This window comes from Mytilus californianus, unplaced genomic scaffold (genome assembly GCF_021869535.1).
Source record: "Mytilus californianus isolate M0D057914Y unplaced genomic scaffold, xbMytCali1.0.p SCAF_2, whole genome shotgun sequence".
Classification (NCBI taxonomy): domain Eukaryota; kingdom Metazoa; phylum Mollusca; class Bivalvia; order Mytilida; family Mytilidae; genus Mytilus; species Mytilus californianus.
The window spans coordinates 113,147,342-113,160,374 of record NW_026262668.1 but is presented as its reverse complement, the minus strand read 5'-3'; the positions used below and the strand labels follow the sequence as shown (position 1 = coordinate 113,160,374).

The following is a 13,033-nucleotide window of genomic DNA, read 5'->3' as shown; positions in this document are numbered from 1 at the left end:
ACATTAACTGGTATATGGCCGTTTAAGTTTCTAATCTGTTTAATTTTGCTACCACTTCTAAATGCAAAATGTACTACTACTTTCTTGAAACGTCGTACAAGTCAGATACAAAACAAAGGTAACAAAAAACAGGCCGGAAACAAACTGCCGTATAGTTTTTCTGCACTTGTAGTCAGGTCAAGGTCCTCGGCTATCGCCTCGGACCTTCACCTGACTACTCGTGCAGAAAAACTATCCGGCAACGGTTGTTACCGGCCTGTTTCTTTGTTACCTTTGTATTGTATCTAATACTTGTACATTTCTACCTCTTGTAAATCAGTACTTAACGTCTACATTAAAAATTGTAATGTTCTACTTTTGGTAAATTCAGTACTGATTTTTTCAGTATTTTAACAGTAATTATTTTTGTTGTACTGTAACAGTACTGATTTCTGCAGTACTGTAACAGTACTGATTTTTCTGTACTGTAACAATACTGATGTTTGCTGTACTGTAACAGTAATGATATTTTCAGTACTGTAACAGTACCGAGTTTTTCAGTACTGTAGCAGTACCGATTTTTTTTACTACTGTAACAGTACTGAGTACTGTAACAATACGGAGTTTTTCAGTACTGTAACAATACTGATTTTTGCAGTACTGTAACAATACTGATTTTTGCAGTACTGTAACAGTATTGGTTTTTTTCAGTGTGTTCCATAGACTGATTTATTTCCCTATCGAATCAGTACTTACTTTTTAGTGCTCACCTATTCTTCACTTCTGTTTAGGTAGGTGAATCTATTATCAATCCACATCATCAAAATGAAATTTTCTGTAGCCAACATATATTTTGTAAGAGAAATCTATGGATTTTACACTGGAAATTTGATGCTTTAAAGACATAATTATTAAAGTACGTTTTTCGTCAATTTTGTGAGGTTTCCATACAAATGTTTACCTATTTTTAGAAAATTCCATCAGTGATATTTCAGATAATAACAGAGATAAATGCATTTTTTTGGGGGATTTATAGTTATGATTCAATGAGCTAAAGTTGTATGCAAAGTTTTACCAAAATCTGTGACATAGCCAACTGTTGACCTTAAGTAAATGATACAGTTCGTCTTTGTTTGTATCGTTTTTAAGGATGTTAGTTCACATTCAATCACTGTTTCCATAATTATTGTATTACCATTTTTATGGCTGACTATACGGTATGAGTTTTGCTCATTGTTGAAGGCCGTACGGTGACATCGGGTTGTTAACTTCTATGTTATTTGGTCTCTGGTGGAGATCATTGTCAATCATACCACATCTTCTTACTTTTATATGTATATTTAAAAGAACGCTTTGGTTAATTTTTTATACTATTTTCATAGATTCGTTGTGGCTTGTATTTTAATTTGAATGCATTATACATGTACATTGGTGTAAATGATATTTATTTTGTGCTTTTTCACGATCCATGTACCATATTATTTATTCAGAAATTATATAAATTATTCTGTCTTTAAATAAATAAAGAATTAAATTAAATATTTTTCTCCAATAAGGTTTTGTGTAAATGGGCGTGATCAGGTCAGGTGTATGATTATGTATACTTATTATACTTTTATAACATCGATGTCTAAAATCAACAGTTTCTTGTGCCGTTAAAAACGTACAAGTCAACTGTATTCACCATGATTGCTGTGGACAATTGCAATGATTAAAACTTTAATTTAATTTTAATTTTAATATTTTTTAAAACTTTTATGCATAGGAACCACATTGTATTAATCCTGCACAATTCAGTCTCACATGTGATATTTCTTGCTACATGTAGATTGGTTATACCAGATGACTTGTACGAAACTCGGGATTGCATTGTTCATGATTAATGTTATCTTTTCTGATGAGTGCCATATTAATACATCCTTCTGTACAGGTCTTTAACTTTCACATCGAAGGTTCCCAAAATATTCAGGCACCTAAGCACTGTTGGGGCATATTGCCATTTGGTAATTTTAGCTTTCCAATAATTACATTTTTTCTAAAGAATTGCCACTGTTACTAATAATTAAAAATTCAGCAAAAAATTGCTTTTTTAAAAATTTTGAAACTGCTGTATAAAAATAATGAGATGTTGTATGATTGCCAATGAGACAACTATCCACCAAATTTCAGATGAAGTGGATGTTAGCAATTATAGGCAACTGTACGCCCTTCAACAATGAGAAAAAAACCCATACCGTAAAGTCGGTTATAAAAGACCCCCGACATGAAAATATGAAACAATTCAATTGAAAAAAAATTAACAGCCTTATTTATAACAAAACAATTTGAGAAAAACAAATATGACAGACATGAACCACTGACAACAACTAAACTACAGGCTCGTGACTTATGACAAGTACATAAAGAATGTGGCAGGGTTAAACATGTTTGTGAGCGAGGGGACAGTGGTGTTACAGCACAACATAAGAACAAACTACATGTACATAAAAATAAGTTGAAAAGGGCTAAACTCATCAGATCGATACAAAGCAGGAAAACATCAAACAAAAACACAGACCGGACGGGGCAGGGTATCTATACATCCCTAACAACATAAAAGACACAAAGTACAGATTTGAGAGTACTCGCAGTTACTGACAGTTTAGTGCCAATTTAGTACCAAATTCTTCTGGAATAGTTCTGTTGTGGTCCTCCTTGATCATTATGCCCCTTGACACTGCCTACCAACCAAGATGGCCACCACTAAAATTAAAACTTAACACAAACTTCGGGTTGTGACAAAACCTGAAAAGACTAGTACTATTGAGTTGTTATGTTTTGTCATTGTTCAAATTTCCACTATTTTCTATTTAGAAAGTTATCTCACATGCGTAATTTCAATTTTATTCCTGGCTGCTGTGAACCAGTTGAGCGACTATAGGGTCCTTAGAGACTGGTTTGTTGTAGAACTCAATATTCCTTATTTTTTTACCATAATCAGTACTTATCCTAAATAGTAGATTGATAAAATGATCATAACAAAACATATAGTTTAATCTAGTTCTGGAAAAGCACAAAGTCTTAGGTATAAATGACATAAAAGACTGTCTGACAAGGATAGATTATAAAAATCAAAATAAATAACATAGTACCAGTAAGTCCGATATAGCTCTGATGTCTGACAAGCCTTTTTAGAACTTGCTTTGGTTAATGGATGTCAGAGTGCAGCCCTTCTAGAAAACATGGAAATTTGCCAATCCAGACTAAGGGTGCTAAATTTCTTCTCAAATTCGTTTTAGAACAGTTTTCAAGTAGGTAAATCATACATTATTCAATTCTTTATTCATTTTTCTCCATGTATAATGTGAACTTTGTATTCACGTAATACCTGAAGCAATGCATGTATATTGTACACATTATGTTATGGTTGACCTATATTTGACCTAATTATTGGACTAGTCACTTGGAAAAATGATAACATTGAAATCTGCACAGTGTTATTATGCACTTTTCCCTTTTCAGATACAAGTTGTCAAAGATATATATCATAAGCATTAGAAGAGGAGTGAAAATGAAATTGAAGTAGACTGAAGAAAACAGTGATTAAAAACATTAAATTGAGAGAGAGAAAAAAAACACATTATGTAACTGCTCAATTTCAACAGGAGCTTTTGTTAGTACTAGTATTGAAAATCTTTCAAAAAGTAACACAAATTCATGTAACTTGTAAGGTGAAGTATAATTGATTAAGTCATTTTAATGAAAGGAGAAGGTATGACAAGGTCTTTTTTTTTGGGGGGGACACTTATGTTCAAAGATCAAAAAGGTTAATAGATGTTCCAAATAACATCCTTCAGAAATTAATTAGTCTGTTGGACATCAGTATTTAGATTTTTATACTGTTTTACCTCTGTATGTCCGTCTCTAATATGCAAATCCATCACATTTTTCCGAGGAACTACAAATCAAGAGTTTCCGGAAAGTCATCAGTCTTCTTGTGAACATGCTATATATACTGAGTAATGCAGTTCAAAATTCACCCTCCTTCAACTTCCTGTTTACAGGATACTTATATATTGTAACGCAAAATTGCATGTATGTTTTAGTTAAATATGCTCTGCAGTTAAGGTTAATAGGACAGATTGCAGATATAAAGAAGATTTGTTCACACCTAAGTAACGCTCAATGCAGATACCATTCACAATACACAATACAAAGTATGATTTATGATGGCATGATACTAAACCCCGGGCTAACGGGAGGGATTGTGGTTGATTTTCATATGATGGAGAAATAATCTTTCAATCAATTTAATTGCAGTCTGCATGTCAGTAACTGCTTGTAGTCCTCTGTTAATTTATGTTTATCTTTGTAATTTTGCGTAGTTTTCTACTGTTACCTATTCTAACATCAAACTCTTACTTCCTTTAAACTGAGATTTACTGTGCGATTTGCTGTGTTTTTGTTTATTCAACATTGGCTAGAAGAAAAGGGGGAGGGTTGAGATCTCACAAAACATGCTTAACTCTGCAATATTTTGCACCTGTCCCAAGTCATGAACCTCTAGTCTTTGCTAGTCTCGTGTGTCTTTTTTTAACATTTTGGTTCATTTGTATGCTTTGGAGTTTAGTATGCCATCCATTTCGCTGAACTAGTATACATTATTGTTTAGGGGCCAGACGAAGCCCGCCTCCGAGTGTGGGGTTTTCTTAGTGCGTTGAGCTATCGGTGGCCTTGGGCTGTTTTTTCTGCTCTTTGATCAGGTTGTTGTCTCTTTGGCACATTCTCCGTTTCCATTCTCCATTCTATTACAAATTCTCTACAAACCTTATTCAGACAATTTTCAAAAAAGATTGACATTGTTCGTACCTCAGTCTCGCTGGAACTGTAATGTGATGTGTAATTTCAAAAATCCTACAGATGCTATTTTATTTTGCAACATCAATGAGTATTTACTCAAATTCTTTAAACCACACTCAATTTATAAACATGTGTATATAAGAAACTGAATTAACAAAAGAGTACTTCATATCCTCATTTTAATGGTCTATCTAGTAGATAGTTGTCTTATTGGCAATCATACAACATCTCCTTAATTTCATTTATCATTATGGAATATTGAACCAACAAAAAAAACTTCACAGAAAGAGTGACTTCAACAAGATGAAATATCAATAAGGAACAGCAATCAAAAGTAAGTATTGAATCACTACTGAAATAAATCAGTCTAGAAACAGTACTGAAATAATACTGAAAAAATCAGTACTGAATCCATTACTGAAAAAAAACTACTGTTACAGAACTGAAAACTTAGTACCGGTACAGTACTGTAGAAATCAATACTGTTACAGTACTGGCGAAATCGTTACTGTTACAGTACAGCAAAAATCTATATTAATCTACATGCTAAGATAAAATTTTATTTAAATATACCAAACTGTGGGGTAGGTCAATGAGATTAATCGTTTAACGGGTGCAGTTGAAGGTAGCTGTACCGCTGTTAAAATCATTTTTTAAAGCACTAATTCCAAGAAACTATTTTTAAAACTGAACAAATGTATGTGGCTTTAACGAATCGTACAGAAAAAGATTTAAGATAGCACAGGCTTGCAAATGATAAGGAGCATTTGGACAGATTAATGACAAAATTAAACAACTAGTGACTCGAGTCTGGAAGATATGAATGAAGGTATAACTAAAACAAACTCGACTATAATCAATCGAGACTGAGGGGTTCGTTTGACAAAAATGGTTTCTCATCATAATGTTATCCAACTATTTACCCCAAAGAGGAACCTTATAATGTTTTAATGATACTTGTACAAGGTTATACGTGTCGATCTGTTTCGGTACACAGTATCGATCATTCGTCAGATATGTTTTAGTGCCTATCTATCTAAATATACAGATGGGCTAATACATTGGATACAAATCTGCTCGAGACAATTCATTGATTTCTCTTTGCTAAGCAAAGACCCAGTATTTCTTTATGATCTCTTAAAAACAATAAATGAATTTTCCAATTCAATCAAATTGGTGCAGAATAGCGGTTTTTGTATCTTTTACAACACTAAAACATCACTTTGAAGTATCTGAATGCCGCGGTATATTACACAGGATCCGATTGCGAATATATGTGCACTAGAAGGAGAGCTGGTTGGTTAGCCCAACTGTTAGAGGACAGCCGTGAAACCCATCGAGCATGCAATGTTCCCTTTATTGGCTTCGGATAATGAGAGCTTCGATATAATATACAAATAGCACATTCAAGAGACTCTAGGAGCCCTATCGACCATTCGTCATATATGTTTTTAAATCTGCCTTAAAATCAACCAATTTAACTGGTCTGCTATTTTTGGTTTCTAGTCTTTCCATAATGTTTGAATGTTGGAAGTCACAAAAGTCTTTTGCAGTTTACTTTGCGTCTATTTCTTATTGGTGTTTGATAGTTTGTCTGTCTATTTTTAAAATAGCTGACACCAATCCTTCATCCAATTTAAAGAATATTAACAACCTCTGATGTTTTTTCCCGTTTCAGGAGAGGTGCCCGGATGAAGTGTGTCCCTCTTTTCTGTATGATACACCCTTTGTAAGATATTTATTCAAAAGTTAAAACAAAATGTTTTGTTTTTATATATTGCCTTGGACGCAGGGGACACAGAAACTTTGTTCTTTTATACCCCTGGTATGAGGATACGATTGTCTGCAAACAACGTGTAATTCGCGTCACATGTTAATGCATCCAGAACATTGTACCGAAATCCTTTCTTAAGTTAAATCGAGGTTCAAAACTTTTTGATATTTGTCCCTTCTGTAAGTTTCACATCAGATTACACTTTCTAACTACTGAGGACAACACGTTCAAAAAGTTATATCAAAGATGTGAATATATACATAAATACAAAACTACTTTTCAAATCGTATTATTCTTGGACTTTTCTGTGATTTTATATATCAGGAAATAAAGGCATCAACTTGTTTATTTTTTCATTGTTTTCTTTCATCTTTTTTTTTTGGTACCAGTTACAAAGGGCGCAAGAACTATAACGTCACAGTACCCATATTGCACCGAGTACCCAAATTGCACAAATTTAGCAAAAATAGCAATGGAAATGTTACAAGTTTTCTTAGAGACTAAACAACTTCTATTTTTGTGATTTGACATGATGCACGTCTTTCAACACAGCTAAATATATCTAAATATACGCAAAACACTCACAATATATATATCAATAGATGAAATCTTCACTCCAAATAGTAAAATCTACGGAAACGTATATTTGCAACGTCCACAAAAAGTCAACTTTTAAAAATGAGCAATTAAAATATGTTACAGACATCCATTTCTCAAAAAATGAATAGTAAGCATGGATTAATTGTCAAATTGTTCTAAATATTTGAAGAAATAAAACTAAACATCAGTTATTCGATTTTTACAGATGTGAATGTAAACATGGATGCAACTTGGGTACTCCTCATTACAGAATCATGGATCTTTTGGAGGTAGGTTTAAACCCATTTTTCTATGTGTCCATACGGATTCAAAATTGGTGGAACTATAAGTGAATAAGTATACATCTTAAAATAAACACAGAATGGACTTTTGTCTGCATCTTAAAAAAAACGTAGGTGAAAAAAATGTCAAAATAAGTGCAATTTGGGTACCCTCACGTTAGTCGTTGAAAAATAAAGACTGCTTTGCCCGACGAAAAAACTAATGAGGAAAAAAAAGAAAAGTAAGTAATTTTCAAATTGTCATCGCATCAATCCGCCTCATCAGGTGTACATAATTTAAAAAACATTCATAGTACATGATACATTTAAAACGTAGACTGCAATATCTTCTCTGCTTTTGTCTTTTAAATTTATTTTCTTTTAGTTAAAATATTGATCAAAACGGTATACCGATATTGTCTGCTGGGTCTATCTAAAGACACAAAATCAAACCTCACACAAATCTGATGGACGTACATCACTATATAACCTTTGAAAAATGTGTTATTTCAAACCTGTGTACTATTTTCCTATGACTTTCAAGACTTATCTGAACAAATTTCGAAAAAAAAATGGCTGACAACATGAATTGGTTTTTACCCCAAGAATGGATACCAGCTTGATATAAAGATGTGTGTTTAATAAACGATTCAACTTGAACTGATACTTTGATAAGTTTACATTAAATTGTGCTTAAAACTGATTTTATTCACAGCAGAGGTAAATTCGTCTTGTGAGCGAGTCTTATAATATCTTATGTCCACTTTTGATAAAAATGGAGATAGTTATACATTTGAGATCCAGGTGCAAGGATATATCTCCCTATACAACTATAATAAGATATGTCTACGTTATATCTCCACACTTTCCATTAAAATATAATATAGCTAATTCAACATTAAGCACCGGAAGTTCAGAAAAAACAATGTTATACTGTTGTATCTCCATTATTATTAAGATATGTTTGCTTTAAAAAAATGTTATCAAAATTATCTTCATAGTAATGATTAGCTTAAAAGTTTTGCATCATTTGAACTCAAGCTACGAGTAATTATCTGCAAATCAATTAATGGTCTATTTCCAATAGAAATTTAGGAAACAATTTCTAAATTATTTTGCAGTATTGTGTTCTCCAGAAAATTATTTCAATTTAGGTGCTAGTTAATTCAAAATATAAATAAACAAAGATATGCTTATCAAATCTTTAAAGTTGATTCCTTTATTACTTTCTGTATCTCATTTCCACATTGTATTCAATTTCCAAATAGTTAGAAAAATAGGAGTAACATCATTATGAGTATCACTAAACGAATTACACTTTGCTTATCATGTATTTAAAAAAAGCGACAGTAGAGATGTGTTGGAAATAGCTATTATAGACTAACGCAATTTGATTCTATTTAACATTTAAAAAAAATGAATTGCATAGGCGTGTTTTTGTCATGAGCAAGGACGTATATATGATGTAAGATTAAGTCCTTTTATGAGTTAGTGCGATTTTTAAACATGGCTAACCACTGGATGTTAAGCAACCAACAATCAATCAATCAATCACAATGGTAAGTCCTAATTAAATACAATTTTAGCTCTTGAAAATTATCATTCGAGTATCTTTCATGAAAGGGGTATCTCTCATCTGAGAGGCCTTATTTCTAACCTGTTATCTATATATAGTGATTTTATAACCGTCTTTGCTGTTACTCATGTGCATGTACCATACAATACTTTTCAAATCTTTGAAAGCGAGTCTTGATTGTCAAAATAAAAATTAGATTTTTTCTTTATTTTTGTTTAAACACATTTTATTTTAAAAATATCACAAAAAGGACAAGACATAAGAAAACTAGAACGTCGTCTCCTAAGATACAATATGAATAACAGAATTGCATAGCTTTGCAAATATTTAAATTCACTATGACATAATTTAACTTAACCACTTGTAGTTTAAAAAACAAGGTTGAGAAAGGAAAGCTATGAAGAAAAAGGAGTGGAAAATATATACATGTGTGTGTGGGTTTTTTTTTACAACATTAAGATTTTACACAGTAATGATTAAACGAGGAAACTTTTGGCATATTTAATACAGACAAAGACATTTATAAGAATATCTTCATATTGCTTATTTGTCAGCTTGCTACAACCGGATGCTATATTTTCTAGTTCCAATACAAGGTCATCTGGTAACCAGTTAAGACTATTCATAAGAACATGACGTAAATGTATACAAAGAGGACTTTTAACGAAGAAATCTAATCTTCAAGGGGAAACCCATTGCGACAAAACGGATCTGATACTAAATTCACTTTAAATGCGCGTCATTATGAAGTTTAACATTTAAATGCGTTAAAATGATATTGAGGTTTCTTGGACCAAAGGCATAGTAACTATGCAACGTCTTATTTTCTACCCAAGAGCACGGTTTTAGTTTATTTTTAAACTTAGATAACGATTCTGATATTCCATAACCTAATAGTTGATGGGTTAAATGAGTCACTGCATATCGGAAGTCTACAGAAAGGTAACATAAAAGTGTCGGAAGTCTACAGAAAGGTAACATAAAAGTGTCGGAAGTCTACAGAAAGGTAACATAAAAGTGTCGGAAGTCTACAGAAAGGTAACATAAAAGTGTCGGAAGTCTACAGAAAGGTAACATAAAAGTGTCGGAAGTCTACAGAAAGGTAACATAAAAGTGTCATCATTTCTTACAGAATGTGTAGTAGTACTTTGTGGCGGAATCAAATCGCATATATAATTAGGAGCGTTTCAACTTTTAGGTTCGTACAACATTAGCTCTTCTGCTACGGTCTTGAGGAGATTCCCACCCAATATCTTTATAGATATTTCTTGTATTTGTAAATATTGGTAAGCCAGTAAGAATTCTTGCAGCTTTAAGTTTTAATTTTTTTAGTTTGTTATTAATACGAATTCCACAGTTGGCCCATATTTTACTGGCATATTCAAAAATGATCGTTTAAATGAAACATGATAAGTTTAATTTTCTAAGTTTGACCTGCTAAGTCTATATATTTGCATACGTGGATGTGTAATTATGTATTTCGGTATGTTTCATTTTTGCATCGTTACTAAGCGTAACTCAAAGTTGTTCGTGGTAATCGGTGACTGGAATATTTTGCCCATAAAACATGAAATTCATAATTCGAGAAAGCATTATGTGGATGATATGACATGAACCATCTTTTTCACCATTTACCCATTATATTTCGGTCGTTGTCGATTAATTTCAGTTTGTATTTGCGATTTATCATCACTAGAATAGCTGAAAGAAGTGTCAAAGTGTCTGACTAGTTAGTAATATGAGATTCTCGGCAATATCGTTTTTATAGAAGATAAGAAAGAAGAGGTCCTTTGACCGACATTTTGGTGTACCTGCTTAAAAAGAGATCGGAGAAGAACAGGATTTTTTGATTACTTCCCTTTTTTCATTCAGAAAACTATGTAAGTTATTATGAATTCCATAGAATTTTAGTTCGTGTTATAGTCCATTATGTCAAACCTTATCAAACGCCTTCGAAAAATCACAAGAAATTAATCTCCCTTTTCTCTAGTGAATAACAAAACAATTGTAAATTTCTATCAACTGATTAGCAGTTGAAATTATTGGTAAGAATCCCGACTGGTATTCATAAATAAGTTATTTCTGGTAGTCTCTCATTTACTTCACAAAGCTATGTCGTATTGTTGTCATTGACTTTTGTCCTCTGTGGTTCACAGTTCTGGTAGTCTCTCATGATACTTTACAGAGTCATGTCGTATTGTTGTCATTGACTTTTGTCCTCTGTGGTTCACAGTTCTGGTAGTCTCTCATGATACTTTACAGAGTCATGTCGTATTGTTGTCATTGACTTTTGTCCTCTGTGGTTCACAGTTCTGGTAGTCTCTCATGATACTTTACAGAGTCATGTCGTATTGTTGTCACTGACTTTTGTCCTCTGTGGTTCACAGTTCTGGTTGTCTCTCATAATACTTTACAAAGCCATGCCGTTTTGCCGCATATGGTTCTTGTCCTCTGTAGCTCACAGTTCTGTAGTCTCCCATAATATTTTACCTACACTTGGCCAAACAATCATATTTTTTCTTATATTTTTTTTAATTTCTACATTGTAACGGTACCTCCTTTCATCAACAAATTATAGCTGACCAACTTTGAATTTGTAACATATTTACATTTGTAAGGTTTGTATGTAATGCTAAAAATGTCCTTGAATGAATATCATATTAATTTAGAATTAATTGTTTCATGTCATGCCCTTATGCTCAATTGCATGGCTTCCGTTTGAACGTGTCTTATTTATAGGTCTGATTCTAACCGCAATAAACCTCTAACGCTCGGTATTAAGATATTTCCAAATATAATGCCTGCCCATGTGTAATCGAGCATAAGGGCATGACATGAAACAATTAATTCAAAATTAATATGATTCTCATTCAAGGACATTTTTGGAAATATCTTAATACCGAGCGTTAGAGGTTTATTGCGGTTAGAATCAGAACTATAAATAAGACACGTTCGAACGGAAGCCATGCAAAAAACACTGGAAAACGACCGTACAAATACGAACAGACTTACTTTAAAAAACAGTTTTATTTATACATTTCAAGACAAGGAACTCCCACAGAAATGTCCATTTTGATCTCCAGCCTCGTAGAAAATATTTAACATTGGATGTACATTTAAATTTTTGTTAAATATTTACAAAGATATATACGACTCTAGTTGAATATGTTTGACTGTTTAACGTAGTATTATTGTCTGCTGTCCCATTAACTTCTTTTTAACATTCTCTTATCCTTTATGTTCTTACACGACGCTAAAATTTAAACGACATAGAAATAAAACTAATCATAGAAAGAGAATAATTATGATAACAAATTCACCGACCTACCTTATTCGACGAAAACCACTAGATATGAATGCAGGATGTAATTTTGTCGACTAATCAATGACCCACACGAATCAGTAAAACTTACTGCTTATATTTACATTAAAATCCAATTCTTCGTTATTTGCACACATGTAATAAAATAGTTACCACCTGTCACATGTAATATCCGTCATCCTAGTAAAGTGGACTTCTGGTGATAATTATTTCTGTCTACGCTATTTCTATTTCTATTTATGGTAATGAATTATAATTTCTAAAGCTGACATATATATGCCAGTGTTAAGGGCTATTGAAAAGCATGAACAGACCATTCGAGATTCCAAATTCCTCATGCGAGATTCAATAATTGACGTTTGGAGTTCGAAATCGAAATTCGATATTTGAGGTTCGGACTGAAGTTAATCAAAGGAGAGCTTATAGAGCTATACAGATGAATGAAAAGTCTTTAAATTTGACAAATTATGCCTTAATGTACTAAAATTTGAACTCAACGAGTGAAATGACAAGGACAATTACCTTCAAATCAATATTTTGAAAGGAATTTTTTTTCAAAATCTGTCTTATTTTACTTAGTTGAAAACAATGCCCTATCGGAACATTCGAAATGAAAACACTTTATTTCCGCCATTTGTTTATGATGATTACTTTTTTATAGTAGAATGTGACATCAGAAATTT

The 13,033-nt window shown here is 32.5% G+C and overlaps 1 protein-coding gene across 5 annotated transcripts in view; it reads right to left on the bottom strand.

The window, feature by feature from the left end:
• LOC127730761 (argininosuccinate synthase-like) overlaps nucleotides 1-12,732 on the bottom strand; it is a 35,834-nt gene extending 23,102 nt beyond the window's left edge. Inside the window, exon 1 of one of the 5 annotated variants that reach the window (XM_052239304.1) lies at nucleotides 12,507-12,732. In XM_052239304.1, the coding sequence (XP_052095264.1) occupies nucleotides 12,507-12,529 (23 nt within the window). In that variant the 5' untranslated portion in view covers nucleotides 12,530-12,732. Of the gene's footprint in view, nucleotides 1-2,845; nucleotides 2,946-12,352 lie in introns of those variants that run through there. The other 4 variants (XM_052239307.1, XM_052239306.1, XM_052239308.1 and 1 more) reach the window with 4 other exon arrangements.
• Between the last annotated feature and the right edge of the window lie 301 nt (nucleotides 12,733-13,033).